The sequence below is a fragment of the Entelurus aequoreus genome, linkage group LG04 (genome assembly GCF_033978785.1).
Source record: "Entelurus aequoreus isolate RoL-2023_Sb linkage group LG04, RoL_Eaeq_v1.1, whole genome shotgun sequence".
Taxonomy (NCBI): Eukaryota; Metazoa; Chordata; class Actinopteri; order Syngnathiformes; family Syngnathidae; genus Entelurus; species Entelurus aequoreus.
In genome coordinates this window covers 75530496-75553994 of record NC_084734.1, presented here as the reverse complement: position 1 = coordinate 75553994, position 23499 = coordinate 75530496, and the positions used below count along the sequence as shown (strand labels likewise).

The 23499-nt window shown below is 42.6% G+C and overlaps 1 protein-coding gene across 3 annotated transcripts in view; it reads left to right on the top strand.

Annotated features, from left to right (window-relative positions):
* unc5a (unc-5 netrin receptor A) overlaps positions 1–23499 on the top strand; it is a 533124-nt gene that overhangs the window by 397857 nt on the left and 111768 nt on the right. For all 3 annotated transcript variants that reach the window (XM_062045710.1, XM_062045709.1, XM_062045708.1), the window contains one exon: positions 3583–3747. In XM_062045710.1, the coding sequence (XP_061901694.1) occupies positions 3583–3747 (165 nt within the window). The remainder of the gene's footprint in view (positions 1–3582; positions 3748–23499) is intronic.

Below are 23499 nucleotides of genomic sequence, written 5' to 3'. Positions count from 1 at the left end.
TGTGTACAGCTCTGGTAATGGGTACATTCGCACCCACCTGCACAAATGTACTTCAAAATACAACAATCAAAATAAATATGACTTTTTTTTTGTTTACTAGGGCATGCATATATAATATGCATTAGTTTGACCATTTAAAGTCAACGATAATAAAAAGGAGATGCTTGGAAATAGCATAAAAATGCCCCAAAAACTTGGAAAAATGCGATTCCTGTCAGGACTGGGTCCCTGGCGTGGTTGGTTCTCCCAGAAGGCAAAGGAAAATTGGCGCGTGCGAGGCGTGAATTTAAATACATGTTTATTTAACAATAAAAAAGGAATAAACAAAAGGCGCTCACAGTGGAGGTACAAAACGACTATGAAAACAAAACACTAGCACAAAGGCAGAACTAGGACATAAAACAAACTTGCAAACTAAGGCTTGAATAAAGAAAACTTACTTGGAACCAGAACAGGACATGAAAAAGAACAGCATGGATCATGAGCGTGAACAGAGTGGCAGGAGTGAATGTGATGTCGCCAGCACGAACAACAGAAACAGAAAAGCTTATATAGTGACATGATCAGTGAAAACAGGTGTGTGACTCTAACCGTGAACAGGTGCGTGACATGACAATGTGAACCAGGTGAAACTAATGGTTGCTATGGTGACAAATAAAAGTGCACAAAAAGTCCAAAACCAAATCCGAACATGACTAAAACAAAACATAATCACAGACATGACAGAGCCCCCCCCTTACGGACAGATCCCAGATGTCCAAAACAAACAAAACAAGGCAGGATCGAGAGTCATGGGAGGGCGGGAGGGGGACATGGCGGTGGGTCACCAGACCAGGTGTCCCCGAATCCACCGGGGCAGGATCAGGTGGCGGCGACGCGTAGACCGCCGCTGTACCTGACGAGGTGGGCGACCCGGGAATGGCCATATCCATGGCCGACGGGGAGGTGGGCGCACTTGGCGTGGCGGCCGACCAGGTAGTGGCCACATCCGTGGCCGACGAGGAGGTCGGCGTACCTGGCGTGGCGGACGCCCATGGACTGGCCACATCCATGGCCGACGAGAAGGCAGGCGCTTCGTCGACGTGGCAGTCGCAGATGACGAAGCTTGGCGTGGTGCGTTGGGCGGAAAAGCTTGGCGTGGCGTGTCCTGGCAGCGTGGGTCTTGGTCTTGGCAGCGTGGGTCTTGGTGTTGGTCTTGGCAGTCTTGGTCTTGGCAGTCTTGGTGTTGGTCTTGGTAGTCTTGGTGTTGGTCTTGGCAGTCTTGGTGTTGGTCTTGGCAGTCTTGGTCTTGGCAGTCTTGGTCTTTGGGTGGTGTGTCTTGGGGTGGTGTGTCTTGGACTTGGCGTGAGGGGTCTTGGACTTGGCGTGAGGGGTCTTGGACTTGGCGTGAGGGGTCTTGGACTTGGTCTTGGCTTGAGGGGTCTTGGACTTGGTCTTGGCTTGAGGGGTCTTGGCGTCGTGGAGCTGCGACTGGCGGCACTTGGCGTCGTGGAGCAGGTAGCGGAACTTGGCGTGGAGCTGCGACAGGTGCCTGGCGTGGAGCAGGTACTGGTGGCGCTTGGCGTGGTGGAGCTTGGCGTGGAGCTGGGCGTGGAGCAGGTGGAGGTGGCCTAGCTGGAGGCTGTGGCTTGGCAGGTCGAAAGACTGGTGGTGGGGGCCGTGCTGGTGGCTGTGGCTTGGCAGGTCGAAAGACAGGTGGTGGTGGCCGAGCTGGAGGCTGTGGCTTGGCATGGCGATGCTGAACCACCCCACCTGAACATTTCCCAGCCCTAGCCCCCCCCTCAAGGAGCGGATCCCAGACGCGCTCCCCGCGGTCTGGAACCGTCTTTTGGGGTGGGTGGAGGGAGGTCAGGAGGGGGGCTGAATCCTCCCCTCTAAATTGTCCAAAATGTCTTTCCTCCCCCCCCCCCCCCCCCACCTGGGCTTTTGTGGGTGGATAAAAAGAAAAATGTTGTGACGGGGGCGGGGTTTGAGTCTTGGGGGGCGGGGCATGAAAACTGGGTGACTGTGATTGACAGGATCTAATTTGTAAAAACATGTCCTGATAATGTCTTATCATGTTTTTACAGTCTTTTGCTGGAGGTGAGTGATCAAAAGAAAAAGTATTGAAAAAAAAATCCTGGTCTGTGACGTCATCAGGGCGAAGCCGGGCTGGCTGCTGCTTGCTTCCGCCCGGATGGGGAGGGGCTTGTGGGAGCGGCGTGTCCTGCCGGCTCGCGGAAGTCTTTCCTCGTCCTTGGCGACGCTTCCGGGACGGGAACGACGCGCCGATCGGCACCAGCTTGCCTCCATTCCCCCACATCATCCCCCTGCGCTCCCTGGGGGAAAAGCGCAGCGTCTCGGTCTCCATGGCGCGCAGCACCTCCCAAGAAGCCTCATCCAAACTGTCCAACTTTCTTGCGGGAGAATATTTCGGCTGGCGACATACTGTCAGGGCTCGGTCCTTGGCGTGGTTTGTTCTCCCAGAAGGCAACGGAAAATCCGTTGGCGCGTGCGACACGTGAATTTAAATACATTTTAATTCAAACTAAAAAAAAGTACAAACAAAATCCGAACATGACTAAAACAAAACATAATCACAGACATGACAATTCATAGCGTTACTTTTTGGTGTAACCATCATGAGCGTTCTGTTCAGGTATATTACTTTTATATTTTGATAAATCATCATATTTAGGTATTACTAAATTTAAATAGGTATTGATCAATGTTTAAGCTGCGTGTATTTGATTTCAGTTTGCTTTTGACATCTTATTTAGAATTGTAGTTGAAACTTTTACAACCTTGTGTTGCGCTCATGATGGCGTAACCAAACTAGATTATTTTGAATATTTATTCCCTTTTTTACATTTAGTATATTTAAATATACTGTGTTTTATCCTTTTTTCTTTTTGGAACATGTGGATGGATGGACTATACATATAATACAATAAAGTCCCATATAAAATTATGTTTCTAGCAATACTTTAATTTTGCCTTTGAAAGTACCACTCCTATGTCCATTAGTGGAGCTGTACACGTATACTTTACAGCCCTACTTCCTACAGCAGCACAATCGACCAGTTGTTTGTTTTCTTCTATGACAGAAAAAAAAAAAGAGCAGGTGTTTCTAGACCACCCATGCTGCAGGTTGTGTACTGTAGATGCACATGCATGTGTCCAAACATTGAGTAGATTTCAGGAGCAAATTCCTACAGGTGTACTTGTTGAGTGTTAGATAAACAACTCGCTCACCGTTGAGGTTTAGCATGGTTGCATCTCATTTCCATACACTAAATAAACAAAAAGAAACAGGTGAACAAATGAATCCTTGGCTTCTCACTACATCTACTTGGATTTGAGCGTTTGCAAGTGGATTTGCATGTCTTTGTGCTTTCCCAACAGGTTTACATTTTAAAGCCTGTTGATTTGCACAAGATGGTAACAGAGTTTTCTCTCAGTTGTGTCAGGTCTCACATGCAAATGCATCTACCAGTTTTGCATGAGCGCTGCACTGGATGTTGTAAAAGTTATTTTTTTTTTTGGTCTGAGCTGAAATATATATCATTTTGTTGTCACCCATGTTCCCATGTGTGTTCACAGTTGATGGAGGTTGGAGCGAATGGAGCAAGTGGTCAGCGTGCGGCGCCGACTGTTCGATGTGGAGGAGCAGGGAGTGCACCCAGCCGTCACCTGGCACCGGGGGCAAAGACTGCCAGGGCCTCGACCTTCAGTCTCTTAACTGCACCAGCGAGCAGTGCCCTCAGAGTGAGTGCACACCCGCCCACATGCCGCAAAAAACCCACTGTAGCTTTGCAACTTTGTTAGTTGCAGGGAAAAGATGCAGCCCAACAGACAGTAGGCTGCAGATGTTTGCGAGCACGCCAAGGCTACTAAGTACTAACAAACTTAGATTTAATAAAAAAATGGAGAGCTTTGGCCAAAAAACGATGTACAACTCTATTGCCTTTTTCATTTGAAGGCCAAAGCTCCATATAAAATGATGAAAATGTGGATGGATGTCAAGAGTCCTACAATTCGCTCATTTTCGAGTCATACCAAAGACTATAAAAATGGAACCCATTACCTCCCTGCTTGGCACTCAGCATCAAGGGTTGGAATTGGGGGTTAAATCACCAAAAATGATTCCCGGGCGCGGCCACCGCTGCTGCCCACTGCTTCCCTCATCTCCCAGGGGGAGATCAAGGGTGATGGGTCAAATGCAGAATAATTTCGCCACACCTAGTGTGTGTGTGACAATCATTGGTACTTTAACTTTAACTTTACTTCATTATTTAGCTATCAAAAACTGATGGCTTTTTTGTTGCCAAAATGAAGTAGCCAAATAAAGTACAGTGATATTTTAAATATGAAATAATTATTTAGATTATTTACTTCTCTTAAAATTGATTAAACATGACATTTAGTATTAAATAAATATATCGAATGTATTTACTAATCCATATATTTATTGGAGTTTTGTACAGTGGCTTTTTTGGTTATTACTACTCATAATTTTAAAAATCTACAAAATTTACAATTAATTTACTTTATTATTATTTTTGATCAGGGTTCGTAAACAAAAAAGTTTGTATATTGAAGAAAACTTCTCCATAACAAACATCCATCCATCCATTAATCCATTTTCTACCGCTTGTCTCTTTCGGGGTCGCGGGGGATGCTGCATTCGGGCGGAAGGCGGGACAAGTCGCCACCTCATCGCAGGGCCAACACAGATAGACAGACAACATTCACACTCACATTCACACACTAGGGCCAATTTAGTGTTACCAATCAATCTATCCCCAGGTGCATGTCTTTGGAGGTGTGAGGAAGCCGGAGTACACGCAGTCACGGGGAGAACATGCAAACTCCACACAGAAAGATCCCGAGCCTGGGATTTAAGTCAGGACCTTTGTATTGTGAGGCACATGCACTAACCCCTGTTCCACCGTGCTGCCCCCATAAAAAACAATATAAACATAAATAATGGGGTCCAGGCTCGACAAATGTCCATATTGCAGTAAAGGTCTATACACTTCAAACAGTACTGTTTATCAAATAAACATAACAAGGGGGTGATGAATCAACTTTCTGTTTAAATATAAAGCCAAAATAAACAACAGCGTGCTGAACTGTCCTCATTTTCAGCCTCCCTGCCGACACGAACATAGACTGTCACTAGTCCTGTGGTGCACTCCCAGTTCTAAATCACAAAACTATTTAGCCGCCAGGTCGCTACAATCATCAGGAATAAAAGATCAAATCCACTTTCCTTTGTCAGTTAGTGTTGTGCAACCTGTTTTGAGCCAAGGGCACATTTTTTCATTTAAAAAATCTTGAGGCACACCACCAGCAGAAAATGTAAAAAATTAAACTCAGTAGCCGATATTAACAATTAAAAGCCTGACACAATTGTTCATTATGAATTTAATACATAACCATCACTAATTCTCTTGTCTCAAAGTCGGCCTACAAAGCGATTAGCTACCTCCTGCCACCTACTGATATGGCAGGGTATTACATGGTTACTCTGCCGATCTCTGGAAGGCACCCTCAACAACGGCAAAATATTTGTGGATAATAGTTTGCAAAATATATTTTTTCGACCAATTGCATAAAATTGCAGATTTTCCCAGGGCATGCCAGACAATATCTCACAGCACACAGTGGTTGAAAAACACTGGTGTAGGCAACACTGGATACTTCCTAAATGTTTCAAACCACACATCACTTGTCCATTGCTTTATTTACTCCTATTGTGCGAGCAAAACGAGGAAAATGCTGTAAAAAGCCTTAAAAAACACTAGTAGCAATTAGCACAGTAGCTAACGACAGCACCGCTCTGCTGACTGAAAAAGCACTGGAGACCAATCAGTGCGCCAACAATGGCTGTGCTGCCGGGCACAAAATGGGTGGATGAAACGGTCTCACATTGAGACAAGGTTTGTAGAACAAAGCATATTTAGTATATTCGGTTTGTGGTTCCTAATTCAAAAGGTTTGTACAATGAGGGGTTTGTAAGTCACTACTGAACAACAGCACCTGTGTTGGTAGCAGTCCGGTTGTGCACTTCAAGTATTCAAGACATGATTCCTCAATTATCTAGCTCAGTGGTCCCCAACCACCGATTGGTACCGGGCCGCGCAAGAAATATATATATATATATATATTTTTTTTTTTTTAAAATTAAATCAACATAAAAAACACAATATATACATTATATATCAATATAGATCAATACAGTCTGCAGAGATACAGTCCGTAAGCACACATGATTGTATTTCTTTATAAAAAAAATATAAAAAAATTCCACCCACCCACCCACCCGGTCAATTGGGACAAATTTTCAAGCGTTGACCGGTCCGCAGCTACAAAAAGGTTGGGGACCACTGATCTAGCTCATACTCACATTCTGCCAGACATGCATGATATTATAAGCGAAATGTTAATATTTTGGCTTCTCCACCTCGTCACGGGAGCAGAGCTTTTAAGAAATACTTTTCTGACAGCACTGCCTTCAACAACCTTGACAATGTACTTGAAGCTTTTCTAACAGTGCCAAACAATATTGAATAGAAGACTCAATGTCAAATTCACGACTGAAGCACAGTGCCATTGTGTATTTAAAAAATTTTTCATTTTCTCTTTGGAATTTACTTGCGTTTGAGCATAGTATGCCGTTGGGTGTGTAACAGAACATGGACTGTGTTTGTAACGGCTTTTTTTAATGGAACCAGAGGTGCACCGATTTCCCACTCAGCGCACATTAAAGGGGAAGCTCAGAAAGTGTCCTGCATCAGGTAAACAAAAAGCTGCCCAGCCTTTAGCTACAAAAGTCCATCCACCCATCCATATTCTACCACTTGTGGGATACACCCTGGACAAGTCGCCACCTCATCGCAGGGCCAACACAGATAGACAGACTCACATTCACACACTAGGGCCAATTTAGTGTTGATCCTAGGCATATTCTAAAAGTAAAATGATATCATTACTAATGTGGTATATTATTGGTCTCCTGCTGGCCCCACTATGGACTGGACTCTCACTATTATGTTAGATCCACTATGGACTGGACTTTCATAATATTATGCTAGACCCATTCGACGTCCATTGCATCCGGTCTCCCCTAGAGGGGGTGGGGGGGGGGGGGCTTGTGCAGCCCTTTGAGACACTTGTGATTTAGGGCTATACAAATAAACATTGATTGATTATTATATACTATAACACGACGAAGCTAGGATGTGATGTTTTAGATTCACATTTTTTGTATTTTTTTATTGCGCCTACAAATTCTGTCCATAAAAGTTGTAAAAAAAAATCGGTGACAAAGGGCATCCCTGGCGGAGTTACTTACTGGGAACGGGTCCGACTTACTGCCGGAAATGTGCACCAAGCTCTGACGCTGATCATACAGGGACCATAATCAGGCGGTCCAATACCCCATACTCTGAGCACTCTCGACAGGACTTCCCGAGGGACACGGTCTAATGCCTTCTCCAAGTCCATAAAACAAATGTAGACTGGTTGGGCAAACCCCTATGAACCCTTAAGGATCCAGCCGAGAATATAGAGTCGGTCCACAGTTCCACGACCAGGACAAAAACCACAATGAAACACTCACAGACAACTAATACGGATACAAAGCCAACATCTCAACATCAAAGGCATTAATCGAAATAACGGAAGAGATCACCAATGCAATAGATGGCAAAAAATTTGCTGCTGCAGTGTTTATGGATTTAACAAAAGCATTTGACACAACTAATCACGGTATCTTAATAAACAAATTAGAAAGGTATGGAATCAGAGGGTTGGTCTCGAACTGGGTTAGAAGCTACTTAACCAACAGGAAGCAATAGGCGAACACACGTCTGCAGAGCTGAAAATATATTGTGGTGTACCACAGGGATCAATACTTTGACCAAAATTTTTCAATCTTTATACACTACCGTTCAAAAGTTTGGGGTCACCCCAACAATTTTGTGGAATAGCCTTCATTTCTAAGAACAAGAATAGACTGTCGAGTTTCAGATGAAAGTTCTCATTTTCTGGCCATTTTGAGCGTTTAATTGACCCCACAAATGTGATGCTCCAGAAACTCAATCTGCTCAAAGGAAGGTCCGTTTTGTAGCTTCTGTAACGAGCTAAACTGTTTTCAGATGTGTGAACATGATTGCACAAGGGTTTTCTAATCATCAATTAGCCTTCTGAGCCAATGAGCAATCACATTGTACCATTAGAACACTGGAGTGATAGTTGCTGGAAATGGGCCTCTATACACCTATGTAGATATTGCACCAAAAACCAGACATTTGCAGCTAGGATAGTCATTTACCACTTTAGCAATGTACAGAGTGTATTTCTTTAAAGTTAAGACTAGTTTAAAGTTATCTTCATTGAAAAGTACAGTGCTTTTCCTTCAAAAATAAGGACATTTCAATGTGACCCCAAACTTTTGAACGGTAGTGTACAAACTACATTTGTAAAGTTACAAAGGACTTAAAGTTAGTATTATTTGCAGATGATACAACTGCGTTTTGTCCAATAGAGAGCACACAAACGCTCATACAAATAACATGAGACTGCAAATCCAAATACAACCACAAAGTCTATTATCTAACTGCAGCCTAGAATGTTCTGGTGCCAAGTCCACCTATGGACACCCTTATATTTGAACATGGTGTTTGTTATGGTGGCGGCGTGACTCGGTTAGTAGAGCCGTCATGTCAGCAACTTGAGGGTTCCAGGTTTGATCCCCGTTTCCGCCGTCCTAATCACTGCCGTTGTGTCCTTGGGCAAGATACCTTACCCACCTGCTCCCAGTTCCACCTACACTGGTTTAAATGTAACTTAGATAATGGGTTTCACTATGTAACACGCTTTGAGTCACTAGAGAAAAGCGCTATATAAATATCATTCACTTCACAATCTGAGATGAGTACAAAAGCCCAAAAACAAAACACCACTCTGGTTCAGATCTGTGCGGCCGTATCTCCCAACCACGCCTCTACAGGTCTCACTGTCGTTGCCAACGTGAGCGTTGAAGTCCCCCGTTAGAACAAGGGAGTCACCTGAAGAAGCACTCTCCAGTACTCCCTCTACGTCCCTCTCGCGCACCAGCTCAGGCGCCTCCCCCCCCCAGCGAGGTGACATTCCACGTCCCAAGAGCTAGCGTCTGTAGCCGTGAATCGGCATTCGACTGCAGCCCAACTCACCGAGCACCCGACTTTTATGGCCCCTCCTATGGGTAGTGAGCCCATTAGAGGAGGGACCCATGTTGGCTCTTCGGGACTCTACCAGGGGCATAGAAGCCCCAGACAACATAGCTCCTAGGATCATTGGAATACCCAAACTCCTTTACCACGACAAGGTAGCAGCTCAGGGAGGAGGTTTAAAGCACGTATCGTCGGCATCCTTCCGTCTCGGGAGACGATGGGGTAGATCCAAAAAGGGGGGTGGGTCTCACTGCGAGATGGCCCCTGGCACCCGTTTCTTTCGCCAATCGGATTGGCTTAGAACCGGTATCTGCTGGAGTGACCTCTCCAGTGGACCTCTCCAGTGGATCTACACGACCTGGGCATGGAACTATGGAGGGCAAGCTGTTGTCTCTCCGCATGGCTGGTGGATCCAAGGGAGCGACGAGTGTCGATACAACTTGGCACCAGCGACGCCGCAGGAGTTGCCGGAATGACGCTACAACGTCAAACCGCCTTCAGGACTCCGGCTCCTGATTTTCTGTCTGGGTTTACTCTCTTAGCCTTACCCTCGAGTGGTTTGACCGCAAGGCAGCGGTGGTTTTGAGATTGGAGATTTCTTTCTCCTAGATGGGCTGCCTTACCAGGTTTACGAGTCCCATCTGCCCGAATGCGGCAGGTAGCACGGGGGTACATCTTACCCGTGGCGGTATAAGCCCGACCTGACTCTATTTAAAGCACTAAACAGGAGGAAATATTGTAGGCGTTCACCCCGAAGCACCTGTAGTGAATGAGCGTATCCAAAAGATGGCACCAGCACAAACAATAACACACCTTTTCAATGTGTTTTTTAACTGTTTGCATTATAGCTGTCAGCAAAGAAAAATCCATAAATTAGCTGCACTTTTTTGTAAACCACAGGGCTCAAAACGTACGGAAAAAGTAGGGTCTGATTTTTTTTTATATAGCTAAGTAGGTTGGGTTGACATTTTGTCTTCTCAAATCGAGATATGTGCCAAGCCGTGATGATGTTGATCACATATCGTGAGTCACGGCGCTGACTTAATGGAAACATGCTTGAGATAAAGATGACAGGCAAGAATCCCACGTACCTGATGCTTACTTGACTGTCCCGTGTGTTAATGAGTCAATGGTTGGGGAAGGTTGTCATAGTAATGGTGACTTGTTTGGTTCCTCTGAAGTGTGACAAAGAATCAGCAGAGCGATGCCTCAATGCACCTGGCAGATTACTCTTGGACTGTAACTGCTAACAGCTGTAATTAACACTGGTGCAATGCGCTCTGCTGAGATAATGCACCATCTCGTCAACCACGCTGATGCCGTGATGCCTCCTGACCTAATAATAGAGCTGAAAATTCAATCATCCCTCTTGATTAAAACACTGCCTTCCAGATGAAGTGATGAATGCACCGTGCTGGTCTCTCCATTTGTTTACATCTAAATGCATATTTTTTCTTAAATGCGGGTGAATAAACACGACGTCTATTCTGATTCACAACTTTTAATCAACTCACGCACAGAGGTAAAACCGGAAACACTCGATCCCCACTTCCCGCCCACAAACACTGCGCATGCGTTTACCCAGTATATGGAGAAACATGTTAACAATCTCCCTATCTTTTATAAATAAATATAAATGAAATAGCACATGTTTCTTGAGAAGAAATACATGTCTTTTTTAAACAACAGAAACAATAAAAATCAACTTACAAACCCCGTTTCCATACGAGTTGGGAAATTGTGTTAGATGTAAATATAAATGGAATACAATGATTTGCAAATCCTTTTCAACCCATATTCAATTGAATGCACTACAAAGATAAGATATTTGATGTTCAAACTCATAAACTTTATTTTTTTTTTGCAAATAATAATTAACTTAGAATTTCATGGCTGCAACACGTGCCAAAGTAGTTGGGAAAGGGCATGTTCACCACTGTGTTACATGGCCTTTCCTTTTAACAACACTCAGTAAACGTTTGGGAACTGAGGAGACACATTTTTTAAGCTTCTCAGGTAGAATTCTTTCCCATTCTTGCTTGATGTACAGCTTAAGTTGTTCAACAGTCCGGGGGTCTCCCTTCTGCTATTTTAGGCTTCATAATGCGCCACACATTTTCAATGGGAGACAGGTCTGGACTACAGGCAGGCCAGTGTAGTACCCGCACTCTTTTACTATGAAGCCACGTTGATGTAACACGTGGCTTGGCATTGTTTTGCTGAAATAAGCAGGGGCGTCCATTGTAACGTTGCGTGGATGGCAACATATGTTGCTCCAAAACCTGTACGTACCTTTCAGCATTAATGGCGCCTTCACAGATGTGCAAGTTACCCATGTCTTGGGCACTAATACACCCCCATACCATCACAGATGCTGGCTTTTCAACTTTGAGCCTATAACAATCCGGATGGTTCTTTTCCTCTTTGGTCCACAGGACACGACGTCCACAGTTTCCAAAAACAATTTGAAATGTGGACTCGTCAGACCACAGAACACTTTTCCACTTTGTATCAGTCCATCTTAGATGAGCTCAGGCCCAGCGAAGCCGACAGTGTTTCTGGGTGTTGTTGATAAACGGTTTTCGCCTTGCATAGGAGAGTTTTAACTTGCACTTACAGATGTAGCGACCAACTGTAGTTACTGACAGTGGGTTTCTGAAGTGTTCCTGAGCCCATGTGGTGATATCCTTTACACACTGATGTAGCTTGTTGATGCAGTACAGCCTGAGGGATCGAAGGTCACGGGCTTAGCTGCTTACGTGCAGTGATTTCTCCAGATTCTCTGAACCCTTTGATGATATTACGGACCGTAGATGGTGAAATCCCTAAATTCCTTGTAATAGCTGGTTAAGAAAGGTTTTTCTTAAACTGTTCAACAATTTGCTCACGCATTTGTTGACAAAGAGGGGACCCTCGCCCCATCCTTGTTTGTGAATGACTGAGCATTTCATGGAATCTACTTTTTATACCCAATCATGGCACCCACCTGTTCCCAATTTGCCTGTTCACCTGTGGGATGTTCCAAATAAGTGTTTGATGAGCATTCCTAAACTTTATCAGTATTTATTGCCACCTTTCCCAACTTCTTTGTCACGTGTTGCTGGCATCAAATTCTAAAGTTAATGATTATTTGCACAAAAAAAAAATGTTTATCAGTTTGAACATCAAATATGTTGTCTTTGTAGCATATTCAACTGAATATGGGTTGAAAATGATTTGCAAATCATTGTATTCCGTTTATATTTACATCTAACACAATTTCCCAACTCATATGGAAACGGGGTTTGTAGGTAAGAACCCATTTTCCTTCACTCAATGCTTTCAAAAGCCTCAAGGGTGATGCCCCCTTTTTCGTAAGACAGTCAGCCAGTTGAGCTTTTGTTTTTGACCAAAGCACTTGTTGTATTTTTCTGTTGTGAATTAGTTCTTTGATGCCACTTATATCCAACCGAAGCCCTTTCTCTGTGACCTGTTTTGTTGATCGAAGAGCATCATAGAGGGAATGATTATCAGTCACACAAACTAACGCTGGAGCATTTAGACCAGCGGTGCCAGTAGTGAGCTCAGAATAAAGGGTGGCAAGAAACACAGCGTTGTCTATTCCATCCGACATGGCAAGAGTCTCTCCAGCAAGGGTGCTTCGCACCACTCGTCGAATCCTCTTGGACTGCCAGTAAAGGGGGGAGAATGTACCTCTTTTTCCCATTAGGGTGATCAACATGCCCCTTTGTGTACCTCCATCAGGAAGATTTCCTAATGAAGCATCGCTGAATACAGTTAGGTTTAAAGCATAATTTCCCAAATGTTGAAATTTCAAAGTCACTTTTCAGTTTACAATAGGGCTGGGCGATATATCGATATACTCGATATATCGCGGGTTTGTCTCTGTGCGATATAGAAAATGACTATATCGTGATATTCGAGTATCCGTTCTCACGCAATTGCTTTTAGCTGCAGGGCATTAAACTGCATGCGTTTCTCACTCTTTCCTGTCTCTCCTTCTCACAGAGACTTTAAAACAAGCGCACCTTGTTACGTACGTCACATACTGTCACGTGAGCAACGTCACACGCTCCCGCGGAGCGACAGGTAGCGACATGGTAACGTTAGCTGTGATGCTAACAGCTAACGGTGTGGTTTGAGTGGTAATACGAGAGAAAGAAGGTGCGAATCTGGTAACAAATGGAGGAATAATTCATTCCCAAGAAAAACAGCACGAGGTCCATCGGCTGACGGTGGTTTGGCTTCAAGCGGGAAAATGTCTTTACATTAGAGATGTCCGATAATATCGGCAGGCCGATATTATCGGCCGATATATGCGTTAAAATGTAATATCGGAAATTATCGGTATCGTTTTTTTTATTATCGGTATCGTTTTTTTTTAATTTTTTTTTATTTTTTATTGAATCAACATAAAAAACACAAGATACACTTACAATTAGTGCACCAACCCAAAAACCCTCCCTCCCCCATTTACACTCATTCACACAAAAGGGTTGTTTCTTTCTGTTATTAATATTCTGGTTCCTACATTATATATCAATATATATCAATACAGTCTGCAAGGGATACAGTCCGTAAGCACACATGATTGTGCGTGCTGCTGGTCCACTAATAGTACTAACCTTTAACAGTTAATTTTACAAATTTTCATTCATTATTAGTTTCTATGTAACTGTTTTTATATTGTTGTACTTTCTTTTTTATTCAAGAAAATGTTTTTAATTTATTTATCTTATTTTACTAATTTTTTTAAAAAGGACCTTATCTTCACCATACCTGGTTGTCCAAATTAGGCATAATAATGTGTTAATTCCACGACTGCATATATCGGTTGATATCGGTATCGGTTGATATCGGTATCGGTAATTAAAGAGTTGGACAATATCGGAATATCGGATATCGGCAAAAAGCCATTATCGGACATCCCTACTTTACATGTCAACATCTCCGTTCGGTGCCACACCAACTAAATGCCGAAGCAACTATTTCCACATCAACACCGTAGGACATTTACTATTTGATATGCAGCTAATTTTTATGTGACACTTATTGAAATATCTTGTGTGACATCATGCACAAAAGTGCACTTATAGCAAGTTTTAAAATGTCTCTGACAATCTTGCACTTTCTGTTTTGGAAATGACATGAATGTTTGTGCCACTGCTTAATAACTATTTAATAAATACAGTTTTGCTAAATTGACTTAGTTGTGATTTCCCTCTCTGCATGAAAGTTTAAAATGAGCATATGAACAAGAATGTTTTAATGTAGACACATAGAATCATCAAACTGCTGTGATTATATGTATCAAGTGTTCATTCAAGGCTAAGGCAAAATATCGAGATATATATCGTGTATCGCGATATGGCCTAAAAATATCGAGATATTACAAAAAGGCCATATCGCCCAGCCCTAGTTTACAAATTAACTTATTAGCATTGTGAATTGATTGCACTCTTTGGAATAGATGCCAGACTACAAGAATCAAACATTACATCAGGTCTTGTCTCTTTTGCAACCCAGAGTATCTGTCCTATTTTTGATCTGAGTTGTTCTTGTTCTGTTTCATTAAGAGGAGCATCTCTTTCTAGAGCACGGACTGGCTGTAAGTGAATGGGGTGCAGACTTTCAATGTAGCTGTGCTGATGCAACCGTACAGAATCATTAACAGTTTCAATATCCATTCCCAAATAGCAGAAATTGTCATGTTCCTCACGTCCCACTTGGAACCCAGACTTCCGTTTAGGGATCACATTTTCTGAAAAGTTTCATGAGTCTGCCCACAGAAAATCATCTACATGACATGCGAGTACACCCGTCCCTGTGTTTTCATCATCCAGCCAATAAAATACTGCTGGGTCTACCTGTGACACTTTACCACCTGTGCTCAGCATGATTTCCTTCACCTTGTTGTACCAATAGAGAGATGCATCAGCAAAGCCATAGACACACTTCTTCAGTTTCCAAAGAACCCCCATACAGTCAGCTTCTGGAGGAGGATTGACATAAATGTCGCTCGACAACTCTATACCCTGTAAAAAGGCAGACTTGATGTCCATAGAATGGACTTTCCATGTGATTTTGACAAAGTACACTGAGCAATAGCCTTAGAAATTCAGAAGCACATGTTGGTGAATCTTTTTGTAGATTTTTTAAATTAAGTTCTTCAAAACCCCTTGCTACAAGTCTGGCCTTGGGTACAATACCAGTGTCTCTTTCTTTGAGACTACAGACCCACCTAGTGGAGATACACTTTTGGCCTGTATTTTCAGTCTCTTCAAAAACATTATTGCTTTTCCAGCTTTCTATCTCTGCCTGTTTGGCTGCATCAAATGATATGTCTTTTGTTATGAGTACATCAGCCTCCCTGACAGCTGACTCAGTGTTAAGATGTTGTACACATGACTTGTCAACTGCCTCTTTTAGTCCAGTACTGCCATCAGGCTCAATATGCTGCACATTATACCAGTTTGTATAGGTTCCCGTGGCTTTACCCGCTCTACTGAGTACTTTAGCCTTACATGTTACACTTGTATCTCTTTTCATGAAAGTTACATTCTGTCCTGTTTTTAGCTTCACATTAGAAGCAGGGACAGGATTATCACAGGCACTGTGATTCTTTTGAGGAGACACCTACACTCGTTTTGAGGTGCATCAGTTTGAATGACACCTTCACTCGTGTTTCCCTCTCCATGACTGTCATGTTCATTTTCACCGGCTGTGTTTTGTTCATTATCTGAGCTACATGATGCTCTGTGTAAAACATCTGTGTCACTATCATTGGTTATGTTCTCTTCATGTTTTTCACATCCTGTTTCAGTGTGAACATTACTTTGGGTAATTTTCCTGTCATTAATCTGTGTGTGCACCTTATTAAGTCGTGAGTGATGAACTCTAACTAGAATACCTCCATGTCTTACAAACACAACGGTTCCATCTTGACCAATCGCCAACCTTTTCTCCTGTCTCATATTTTTCATCCGTGTATCTAAGCTTGTTTCTTAATGTTTTCTTAATTTCTTCAACTTTTTTAATGATGTTTTACTCAGCAGGAGTGGAATATCGACTTTGACAACTTCTGTCTCAATGTTACCCTTTTCCATCCTATTTTAGCAGGTAGACACACTTTTCTGGTGGAATGAATCACATTTCCATCTCCAAAACGAAACTGTCTGCTGCTAGACCTTTCTGTACTTCTGAGCTTATTTACCTGCTTTTCATTGAGATTATCTACATAACTTTCAAGCCACTTTTCTCCACACACTGTGCGAGTGCAGGCGGTGTCTATGATTGCTGAGCCTGCAGCTTCAGTCATAAAAATCTCAGCTTTAGACTGGGGATCATTTGTTAACAGCGTGATATTAAAGGCCTACTGAAATGACATTTTCTTATTCAAACGGGGATAGCAGGTCCATTCTATGTGTCATACTTGATCATTTCGCAATATTGCCATATTTTTGCTGAAAGGATTTAGTAGAGAACATCGACGATAAAGTTTGCAACTTTTGGTCGCTGATAAAAAAGCCTTGCCTGTACCGGAAGTAGCGTGACGTCACAGGTTGTGGAGCTCCTCACATCTGCACATTGTTTACAATCATGGCCACCAGCAGCGAGAGCGATTCGGACCGAGAAAGCGACGATTACCCCATTAATTTGAGTGAGGATGAAAGATTTGTGGATGAGGAAAGTGAGAGTGAAGGACTAGAGGTCAGTGGAAGCGATTCAAATAGGGAAGATCCTGTGAGAGGCGGGTGGGACCTGATATTCAGCTGGGAATGACTAAAACAGTAAATAAACACAAGACATATATATACTCTATTAGCCACAACACAACCAGGCTTATATTTAATATGCCACAAATTAATCCGCATAACAAAAACCTCCACCCTCCCGTCCATATAACCCACCAATACAACTCAAACACCCGCACAACACACTCAATCCCACAGCCCAAAGTACCGTTCACCTCCGCAAAGTTTATACAGCACATATATTTCCCCAAAGTTACGTACGTGACATGCACATAGCGGCACGCAAGCGATCAAATGTTTGGAAGCCGCAGCTGCGTACTCACGGTAGCGCGTATCCAACTCAAAGTCCTCTTGGTAAGAGTCTCTGTTGTCCCATCTCCACAAGCATGCATATCCAACTCAAAGTCCTCCTGGTAAGAGTCTCTGTTGTCCCAGGCCAATGGTAAAGCTTGACTGTCATCGTTCGGGAATGTAAACAATGAAACACCGGCTACGTGTTTGTGTTGCAGCAGCCGGCCGCTAATACACCGCTTCCCACCTACAGCTTTCTTCTTTGCTATCTCCATTGTTCATTAAACAAATTGCAAAAGATTCACCAACACAGATGTCCAGAATACTGTGGAATTTTGCGATGAAAACAGACGACTTAATAGCTGGCCACAATGCTGTCCCAAAATGTCCGCTACAATCCGTGACGTCACGCGCAAACGTCATCACACCGAGACGTTTTCAGCAGGATATTTTGCGGGAAATTTAAAATTGCACTTTACTAATCTAACCCGGCCGTATTGGCATGTGTTGCAATGTTAAGATTTCATCATTGATATATAAACTATCAGACTGCGTGGTCGGTAGTAGTGGGTTTCAGTAGGCCTTTAACTTCATCCAAATTGTCATTTTCAGTCAATTTTACTTGTTCGTGCTTCTTGTGCGGGCAGTCCTTCGCCCAGTGGCATGTGCTTTGACACACGGCCCAACGTGATCGTTTACCGTACTCATCCAGTGGGTTTGTACCCGGTAACGGCGTCACCGATCTTTGTTGTCCACGTTGAAACGGTGTGTTCCGTCTTCCTCTTCATTGTGGCTGTTCTGTGAGGAAAGCTGCGTCCTGGTTCAGTTGTATCTCGCTTGACGAGCCCGTTGTTTTACCTCCGAATATCCGTTTGAGAGCTGACTTCAGAAGCTTAGCTCCGTGTTAGCCGTCAGTGCTAGCTGCCTGTCTTTCTCATCGAGGCAGGCTGTGTCAAGAAGTTTAAAGGCTAACACCGCATCAGGGAGTGTCATATTGTACCTTTTCATCCGGTTGTAGCGCTGTACAAAGTCAATAATATAGTCTAACATTGAAACAGAACAATTTTTGGTGATGCGGTCGAAGTACGTGTACGCTTCGTATGCGCGATCCTTTTCCTCTTTCAGGAAAACGTCATCCAGTTTTGCAAATAATGCCGTCATACCGTTGTCATTGTCCAACTCCTCCCCCGGTATCTCCATTGCCCAAAGCCACAGACAGTGCTTGCTTTTTTCTTATGGAGTTCTGTAACCCGCGTCCAAATGTTAACTTCATTTTTCCAGCACTCGTACGGCCTGGACTCGTCAAACCTCGGCGGTATTTTATAGTTTGCAGCCATCCTCAACCATCCTCTGCTACTAATGTTAAATGCGGGTGAATAAACACGACGTCTATTCTGATTCACAACTTTTAATCAACTCACGCACAGAGGTGAAACCGGAAACACTCGATCCCCACTTCCCGCCCACAAACACTGCGCATGCGTTAACCCAGTATATGGAGAAACATGTTAACATTTTTGACAGCCAGTTTATAGATTCTTAGATATTCCAGACTTCCTGCCAAACGGCATTGGACAACTGCGGGACATTTGAGCTAAATAACCACCAATGCAATACATTTAAGTCAGAAACAAACAAATTAACAAACAACTTGGAATCGAAAAAGGGTAGCGCTGTAAGAAAGACATTTGTAATTTACTGCAACGGATGTGCTTTCATTATTTAAATTTAAAGGAATTGCTTGCATTCACACTTTTTTTTTTTTTTTTTACACACAGATTTTATTAGCTACACTGCATCTTTCTGACTGCTCATTTTGAGGGTTTGCCGACTCAAACATTGGTATTTTTTTGGGGAAAAAAACATTGTCAAGGGGGCATTTTGGAAAAATGGAAGGTGTAACTATCATTAAATCCATCTCACTCAGAATCTGAAAGATAAACACATGGGCCTTTTCTTTTTTTCTTTTTTATCCAAGGAGGACCGCAAAGAGGAACATAAATATCAGAAGACAGGAAACTATGTTCTGTCCGCTTAATGTCATATTGTTAATGTTAATGTGAAGAGACTCACCTCTTAGGCACACAAAGTAATCAATCCTACCCACGGCATCATCTCATGTCAGTAAATGTAATGTAGAAGTGCATTGTTTTTGTACAGCGGTTAAAAGAGAGGCTGGATACTGAATTTCTTACCGATATGCCGATAAATATCCAGCACTCTGATTGTGATTACCTCCAAATTCTTCAGGACAACCTAAAATCATCAGCCCGGAGGTTGGGTCTTGGGCGCAGTTGGGTGTTCCAACAGGACAATGACCCCAAACACACGTCTAAAGTGATAAAGGAATGGCTAAATCAGGCTGGAATTAAGGTTTTAGAACGGCCTTCCCAAAGTCCTGACTTAAATGTGTGGAAAATGCTGAAGAAACAAGTTCATGTCAGAAAACCAACAAATTTAGCTGAACTGCACCAATTTTGTCAAGAGGAGTGGTCAAAAATTCAACCAGAAGCTTGTGGATGGCAACCAAAATCACCTTATTGCAGTGAAACTTGTCAAGGGACATGTAACCAAATATTAATATTAACAACTTTTGACCCAGCAGATTTGGTCACATTTTCAGTAGACCCATAATAAATTCATTAAAGAACCAAACTTCATGAATGTTTTTCTGTGACCAACAAGTATGTGCTCCAATCACTCTATCACAAAAAAATAAGAGTTGTAGAAATTATTGGACACTCGAGACAGCCATGATATTATGTTCTTGACAAGTGTATGTAAAGTTTTGACTACGAATGTATATTATTAATCCCATGAGAAATTAACCCTCTGAGAAGCAGCTTCCTCTGCACTGTACATTTGTCTTTGGTCTTCTACTTTTATCAGAGTAAAAAATAGCCCTGATATGCAAACTGTAAATGTCCCCCGTAAAGGACACTGACTCTCAAGTGATTTAACTAAATTATGAACATGTATTTTTGCTATTCATTTCATATATTGCTCCGGCCTTCCAACTAAGTGCAGTATTGGCTGGACTGGAAAGTTGTTTTCAAATCTGTTGAACCAGACAGACCGCAGTTTCACATCCAAGTCCCAAGGTGGAGACTGAAATTGTTATAAATAGTGTTTGTTTTTGCTTGGTAAACACATACTTTTAATGGGGATTTAATTGACATGGGCGCGCAAATGAGTAAACTGAATAATTAATCTTGTGCTGATTGGCACAGTCAGATGGACTGTTACACTGAGGCAGGCCGGATGTGTTGAGGGGCCGCACGCTTTGTGCGCAACGTGCACTGCATATGCATATGCGCTCTGTGTGTGCGTATGTGTGTGTGTGTGTGTCTTCACGCATGCATGTGCATGTCTCAAACATCGGCTAGTCTGCCTGGTGCAGTGAACCAGGAAGCATCAGTGGGTCCATCATCAAAGGTCAGCTGCTCCTCCCCAGAGAGGCTGGACGTGTACACAAAGATGGCCAGTCATTGTTTCGAACATGCAGAAGAAGGCCAATCTGCTCCCAGCAAATGTATTCCCCGCATAGACGATATATGTGTGAAGTGTGATAATAAGCAAAATAGTCCGATGGTTTTGACTGGTCAGCAACAACGTGTCTCTCCCCCCGACTCATTCCTCCCCCGAAACGAAAGGCACCCCTCTCCTTGTAATCTAACTATACAACTGCAGAGCAAGGCCATCCCTTCTCTGCAACGAAGCATGTCCGTCGGAATACCTCGCCGGCATCTGTAATCTCCCTCATTAAGCCAGAAACGGCACGTGTTGAATGTTATTGTTTGAGGTGATTGAGCAAAATCAATGTTCTGCAACTATTTTTCTACTGCACCGTTCAAAAAAACAGACAGGACCCAGTAGGGCTGGGTATCGTTTAAAATGTTTCGATACCAGCACCAATACCAGTACCCTTAAAACAGTGGTTCTTGAACCTGGGTTCGATAGGACCCTAGGGTTTCGGTGAGTCGGGCTCAGGGGTTCGGCGGAGGTCAAAACACACCCGACTCATCGTGTTAATACAAACTTCTCCCTATCGGCGTATTACGGATACGGCAACAGCAGAAGTCAGACTGATTTGCAGGTGTGTAATTTGTTGTGAGTTTATGCACTGTGTTGGTTTTGTTCTTTGGACAAGGTGATGTTCATACACGGTTCATTTTGTGCACCAGTAAAAAAACATGATAACACTTTAGTATGGGGAACATATTCACCATTAATTAGTTGCTTATTAACATGCAAATTAGTAACATATTGGCTCTTAACTAGTCATTATTAAGTACTTATTAATGCCTTATTCTGCATGGCCTTGTTATAACCCTAACCCTCTAACCCTGACCCTAACCCTAACCCTAACCAAATAACTCTAAATTAAGTCTTTGTTACTTAGAATATGTTCCCCATACTAAAGTGTTACCAATAACATATAACTTTTTCTTGAATTTGAAAAAAAACAACATGTTATTTTTCACTAAAGAAGGGTTCGGTGAATGCGCATATGAAACTGGTGGGGTTCGGTACCTCCAACAAGGTTAAGAACCACTGCCTTAAAACGATACCGATACCAACTGAGTACTTCATTCGATATTAATCGTGTGAAAAGAATGCAATGGGTTGCGTAATTGTCACCACTCCTCCCCATTCAACATTTTTACACAAGTATATTTTGAAAGTGCTCAAATATTTATTAAATAACTGTACAAACATGTACCGTATTTTTCGGAGTATAAGGAAAAACATTTTTTTAAGTCGCACTGGAGTATAAGTCGCATTTTTTGGGGAAATTTATTTGATAAAACCCAACACCAAGAATAGACATTTGAAAGGCAATTTAAAATAAATAAAGAATAGTGAACAACAGGCTGAATAAGTGTACGTTATATGACGCATAAATAACCAACTGAGAACGTGCCTGGTATGTTAACGTAACATATTATGGTAAGAGTCATTCAAATAACTATAACATATAGAACATGCTGTTTACCAAACAATCTGTCTCTCCTAATCGCTAAATCCAATGAAATCTTATACGTCTAGTCTCTTACTTGAATGAGCTAAATAATATTATTTGATATTTTACGGTAATTGTTAATCATTTCATACATAAGTCGCTCCTGAGTATAAGTCGCACCCCCGGCCAAACTATGAAAAAAACTGCGACTTATAGTCCGAAAAATACGGTACAACAAAGTATTAGTTCGGCTGTGTAATTTTAAACCACATCACAACCAACCAACATTCTGACTCTAACCCAGTGGTTCTTAACCTTGTTGGAGGTACCGAACCCCACCATTTTCATATGCGCATTCACCGAACCCTTCTTTAGTGAAACATTTTTATATATTTTTTTTCAAATTCAAAACAAAGTTATATGTTTTTGGTAACACTTTAGTATGGGGGACATATTCTAAATAACAAAGACTTAATTTAGAGTTATTTGGTTAGGGTTAGGGTCAGGGTTAGAGGGTTAGGGTTATATAATAAGGCCATGCCGAATAAGGCATTAATAAGTACTTAATAATGACTAGTTAAAAGCCAATATGTTACTAATTTGCATGTTAATAAGCAACGAATTAATGGTGAATATGTACCCCATACTAAAGTGTTACCATGTTTTACTGGTGCACAAAATGAACCGTTCATGAACATCACCTTGTTCAAACAACAAAACCAACGCAGTCCATGAACTCACAACAAATTACACACCTGCAAATCAGTCAAATGTTGCATTTAAGTCTCAACTTAAAACTCATTTGTATACTCTAGCCTTTAAATAGACTCCCTTTTTAGACCAGTTGATCTGCCCTTTCTTTTATTTTATTTTCTACTCTGCTCCCAACCCGGGGTGGACCGCTAGCCTGTCCATCAGATGGGGACATCTCTACGCTGCTGACCCGTCTCCACTCGGGATGGTTCCTGCTGGCCCCACTATGGACTGGACTTTCGCTAAAGTGTTGGACTTTCACAATATTATGTCAGACCCACTCGACATCCATTGCTTTCGGTCTCCCCTAGAGGGGGGTGGTTACCCACATATGCGGTCCTCTCCAAGGTTTCTCATAGTCATTCACATTGACGTCCCACTGGGGTGAGTTTTCCTTGCCCGTATGTGGGCTCCGTACCGAGGATGTCGTTGTGGCTTGTACAGCCCTTTGAGACACTTGTGATTTAGGGCTATATAAATAAACATTGATTGATTGATTGATTGATATCCGTAATACGCCGATAGGGAGAAGTTTGTA